Genomic DNA, 5,815 nt, shown 5'->3' with positions numbered 1-5,815 from the left:
AAAACAATAAATTTTGATTACTTCTGTAACATTTTAGAGCAACTGAAGGCGAAAATTCGTGAAAAAAGACCCGCTTTGCAGAAGAAAAACAACCTCTTTTATCAGAGCAACGCACCCTGTCAGAAGAGCATTTCGAAAATGCCAAAAATCCATGAATTAAAGTTCTAATTGTTGGAGTATTCACCGTATTCACCAGATTTGGCCCCTAGCGACTTCCATCTGTTTTCAGACCAAAAAAAAATCGTGCGCGGAAAGTGTTTTTCATCAAATGATGACGTCATAACTGCTGTAAAAAATACTGTGACATGTCGATACTAAATGGCTCTTTAAAAAAAAAGTAAATGACCGATTGAAATGAAACTTCACATACGTTCATTTGACGAGTGTACCAATCCAACAAAAAAAAAATTAGACTCCTAGCTGCGCTCCTTGTTATCGAGGCTCCGAATATAATGAACAACCTAGTAATTCCCATTTTTCTATTCCTGCTGTTTTTATTGTTGTGTTATTATAGAGAGTGCAGGGCTTCATTCGTCTTTAATCTATTCCTGCTATTTTCTTTATGCCATTTATGTTTTACTTGTAAAGACTTATGTTTACCTGTAAAGAGGCTAATTCACATTTCAGAGATTTGAAATTGCATGTAAAATCGAAAATTTATGAATCTACCAATATCGGAAGGTTGTTAAAATAAACCACCAATGATATGGCTGATTCACGCATGAACTGGCCACTGTTTGCCGTTAACAGAGAATTTGATTCATTTTGTTGAATTAGGTTCATTCCGTGTGCGGGATGAAATTTTCCAGACTTTTCCAACCTTCCCAAAGAAGGCTGGTTGAGAGTGAGTCCCTCGCGATTGCTCCGTAGAGAGAGACGATGGAAGCAAACCACGATTATGTCGAAAAGCTTGCCAGTCGTGAAGTGCGCCTGGTCCTTTGAGGACAGTTCGAAGGACAAATGTGTTTAGGACTTAGGAGGACGTTTAGGACAAGTTTAGTGTACGGTCGTGTCGCGAAACGTTTGTGTCTTTCTGCCGAGAAGAGCTTTGCGTTAGTTTGGGTGATTTTATCGTGAGCGATATATTCTAATGTAATCGCTCCTCGAAAGCATTCACTTTCTCATCGTTCCGTGCTTTGGTTTTATACCGGCCAATTGAAATTTCCAGTTTCTCGCCCAATCGATGAGGAAGTGCTTTCGACGGCGGGAACTGTGAGAAGTGCAAAATTTGCGATCCGTGCCCGGAGTTATTGATGAGGCATAAATTTCGCCTCACCGAAAGGCGTTAAATTGTGCGGAAAGTTCTCATCAGCAGCCGTCTGTTTTTCTTCGTTTTCTGTTTTCGTTATATGCGTGTAATCATGGTCGGAGAATTAAGGATGCGAGAATGGATTATTCTTACTTACTCTGTTTCTGCCTCTGCCTTAAACAATGATGACCGAAACAGTAGAATCACCGTTCGTGTTATTGCAACCGAAGTGTAGTTTTTACGATGTCCTAATATTGCTTGAACGCTGATCGACCGAGCGCAAGTGTGGTCAGAAAACCCAAAGTGAATTGAAAAAATTATCAAAACGCATCTCATCAAGTATCATCCATCAAGTAAAAGCATAATGTAGTACCGGAGGGGTTTTCAACCGAGCTGGCGCCATTCTTCAAATATTAATGTGGTGTCTAAAAAAATGTATAGCGCAATCATCCTGAAGGTGCGTGTGAATATTCGTGTTCTTGGTAGCCAATGGGGCAAAGTTTAGTGAAAAGAATAAACGAAATAAATATATGTGTGGATACACAAGGAATAAGCAAAAAACCCTTTCCGGAAACGATCGTTTCATAAATGATGCCAATGATAAGATCAACGTTGCATGTTTGGGCATCGAAATTGCTACGAAGCAGGTGTTACTCCTTCGCGATGGTTTGGTGAGCTTCCGAAGAGTCAAAGGTGCTCCATAAAACAATGAATACAAAAGTGTTTCAATCAATTGTTGGATTAATTATTTTGATACACAATATTACCGGAGATAATTTAGGTGAGTAATCTTTCAAGAGATGTCGTTCTTTCGGCTCGATTTCGTTTATTTCGTGACTCATCCGTAGATCATCCGTCTGCGCAACACCGATTAAACGGTTTCTGTGTGAAAGACGTCAGTTCGAACCCTGACAGTGCATCATCTCGAAGCCAATAATAAAAAAATTACAGTAACGATTGTGTTCTCAAATAACGCAAAATGCAGTATCCAAAAAGGGAATATATTTTCCCCAAGAGATAGACTCTCTGGATTTTGAATTAAATCAGAGCGAATATAACGAACAACTTCAAACGAGTAGCTAACCATAAATGATCGAAAACCTCTCAATATGATTCAATCTGCTAATAAACTCAACCATTCGAAACATTTATTGCAAATAACAACAATATCAACACATATTTTTAATTAACGATGCAATCATTAGTACGCAGCGAAACATAATTTACTTGAATAAACAGAAGCGAACCACGAGTTCGCTTAAATTTCACAAATGCCACCATCTACGCCTTTCGCTGTTCAGCAAGCTGCTGGTATGCAATATTTCCCCGACAACCAACAGCTCATCGGTCAATGTTTGCGGTAGAAAATCGGGGAAAAGGATTAATCTTTCAAAAATGCCTCTCCAGTGGCTCGTTGCCAATGGCTGTTTTGATTGATCAAACGGGAAACACATTGAATTGTTCATTCCTCTTGGGCCTCAAACTTCACCGCGCGTCTCGTTAATCATGATAACGAACCGTTGAAACACTAAACCAATGGCATCGGAAATGAAAGATGGAATATCAATTTCCAAAACCTCTTCATCGTGGAGTGGAGCTGGATATTACGCCCCTTGCGGATCCGCGAAACCCACGATTGTTCCACACCAGACGTGGGCCTTTCTCAAACAGATTGCACATTACTTCGCCAATCGCTAAAAGCCACAGCGGGCCCAAACTGGTGGTACGTTGGATCTGTTGACAGCTTGACACAATTGCATTATTGATGATGTATTGGAGCTTGTTAGACCCATCTTGGATACAGTTTGGTCGGCCAGTAGTGGTTCAGTGTTTTCTGAAAACAGCGAGATACGAGCCTCGATGAAAAACAACATTTTATCTTATGTACTTGAATTCGTGGAAGCCTCACAAGGTCTGAGGCGTCGTCTCAAAGGCACTGAATGTGCTCTTCCACGTCGACACGTTGTCGGTTTCAGAGAAGAGGGTGCGAATCGATGATGAGGGACGATTAACGAGAAGCGTGAGCCTAGAGGAAAGGTCTCTGTTTCGCCATAATAAAATTACAAACCAGATATGTTTATGGCTCTCACGCACTGCCTGTGAGCTTGTCGAGGAACGAACGAAATGTGGCTCCCTCGTGATCACCAACTCCTCCTCGTTGGCTTGTGTTGTGACAACATTGTGGCGAAGGTGGCTATCGCAAAACATGGCTCCAAATGCTTCTGCTAACATTGACTGTGTGTTGAGTATCCTTTTTGTATGTTTGTTTTCCTTCGTTCTCTTTTCCGTTTCCTGAATTAGCTTTGTTCCCCGAATAACGAACATGCCAAACATTTTTCGACGTGAGATAGTCTTGAAATGTTTTCCAATGCGTTCTTTGTACCAGAAGTAAAAAATATCTTTAGCAATTATGATAAACGAATAAAAGCAATGTGACTTTTGAGCAATGTGTTTACCGCCTGCTGATAGAGCAGTCGGTAACGCTCGTCGCTGTCACGCAGCTGGCTTGGGTTGGAATCCCCGGCCTGGACCGGTTGTCAAGCAGCCGGCAATGATTTCGATTCCCGATACCGGCGTGACAGGCCAACAACCCCGCCCGTAAAAGCAATCATTTCACAATAATGCTTAGTGAATTGCTAGAAATGATTGAAAAAAAAAAAATGTTCTATGTTTGTACATTCGTGGATTGTAATTTTAAGAATTAAATATGACTTATGTTGTACAAGTGCTCCATGATAAAAATGTAATGCTGTTTATACTTATGATAATGTTTATGCTTTTAAAAGGCACTTGCCTGTCGTCATCTTTAATGTTTCGCAAGACTCGATACTACACAGTGATTGTTCATTGGAATATATTTGTAGAATTTTATCAATGTTCAAACAGGTTACACTTTGATGCAAATAACTTCATTAAATTTATACTAGTTTAATTCCTGCTTCACTTCGTTTTCCACAGGACTGCTGTCCAGTACATTGCGTTCGTTCGCACATTTTGTTGTGATGACGATCTGTTGAAACTCGCCTGTCCCCTTGGAACTAGCATCTCTATTGAATTGGTTCAATATGGTGTAAGAGGTACATATAACTCCCAATGGCACCGGTGAGGCGCCTTCTTGAGAACGTGACTGCATTTTCTTTCACTCTTGTCTTTTTTTTTTTGACTGATTTTCTAATGCAAATCAGAGGACAACGATACGGCACAGTGTCCTTACAGCGAACTCGATGATCTCTATTATGCTCAAGGATCGCCTCCATCGTCACCTTCTACGAGTATGTTGGACATCATCCTACCATCAGGAAACGTGACGATAACATCAAAGATACCAAATAACAACGAAATGGATGTCGCCATGAACGACAGCCTGACCAGTTTTTCTGTGGAGAGGACGAAAGACAAGTGCACTCCGCTTTACGTGCTGCAGGTGAGTTGGTGCTATATTACCATACACCTGGCCTTTTTACTATTGTAAGACTGGACGATTGGACTTGCTTTCTAGGCTATATCCATTTTTAAACTTTCGTCCAATTTTCGTCCCTCAACAGTATTCAATCCTGCAGACCGTTGTTGAAACGTGCCAGAAAAAGCGAAGCTGTCGGTTACATGCTGCACCGAAAATATTCGAAACAAGTCCCTGTCCTGGCATACATCGGCTGGTGGAGGTCAATCACAAATGCCGCCCATGTGAGTTACTGTACCTTTCAGTTTAAATTCCACCTGCTTCCGGTCAGCAAAGAAAGCATTTTGGACGCATTCTTTTCAATCTTTCGTTGATCTATCAATATCTTTGCGTCATGATTCTCGTTTATGTCTCAAATACGAACGGTGGTGGAAGCAGTGTCTTTGCAGATGGTTGTTTTCTATATTTTTTCGTTGAACTCTTCTCTTTTGATGTTTGCCCTGTCAGTTGAATTCCGAAGCTTGACTTCGTGCGAGAAGGACATCGTTCGGTTGACCTGTGGCCAGTACACGCGCATAGCGATCTACAGCGCCACCTATGGGCGGACGGCGTACGAAAGTTCTCATTGTGCGCAGGCAGCCACCTCGCAAGATCAGAGTAAGTTCCAAGCAACCACGAGCATTAAAGTCCTTAAATTAGGACACAAGAGTACAAACACAATACATTAGCAATGTCTGTAGTTATCGCCATGCTTAAATAGTTGTCTTCAATCACCTTCCATCTTTGGATGATTCTTTATTTTCAGCATGTCTCTCGGAGCATACGAGTCACACGCTGACGGAAATCTGCCAAGGCCGGCGGAAGTGTACGGTGGCAGTTGAAAGCTCAACATTTGGCAATCCCTGCCCGGAGAGCACTCGGGTGTACCTAAAGGTGATATACGCCTGTGGTAAGTGGCGCCAAGACAGTTGGTCACTTGGCACACGATTCGGCATAACTTTGTAAAATTTGTCTAGTTTTTCTCGGGTCTTCCATTGTTGTAACCAGTTTTCAGAAATGTGTTCCGGGAGCGCTACGTTACGCCACTGGAGGATGACGAGCTGGACGAACGGCCTTTCGATTCGAACGAGCAGTACGATGAGGAGTTAACGCCGGTTCCAAATCTC

At 41.8% G+C, this 5,815-nt stretch overlaps 1 protein-coding gene across 1 annotated transcript; it reads left to right on the top strand.

Moving 5' to 3' along the window:
* Positions 1–1,874: 1,874 nt before the first annotated feature.
* LOC128276469 (protein eva-1 homolog C-like) lies at positions 1,875–5,807 on the top strand (the record flags this gene model as incomplete). The annotated part of the gene is given in 8 exon segments (XM_053014929.1): positions 1,875–2,030; positions 4,208–4,234; positions 4,237–4,326; positions 4,435–4,673; positions 4,795–4,933; positions 5,157–5,306; positions 5,455–5,598; positions 5,697–5,807. Coding segments are annotated over 8 exon segments (973 nt in total), but the record flags the coding sequence as incomplete, so codon positions are not given.
* Between the last annotated feature and the right edge of the window lie 8 nt (positions 5,808–5,815).

Source organism: Anopheles cruzii, unplaced genomic scaffold (genome assembly GCF_943734635.1).
Source record: "Anopheles cruzii unplaced genomic scaffold, idAnoCruzAS_RS32_06 scaffold01300_ctg1, whole genome shotgun sequence".
In the NCBI taxonomy this organism is placed as follows: Eukaryota; Metazoa; Arthropoda; class Insecta; order Diptera; family Culicidae; genus Anopheles; species Anopheles cruzii.
Note: the sequence above shows the minus strand (reverse complement) of the source record. Positions and strands in the feature narration are given on the sequence as shown.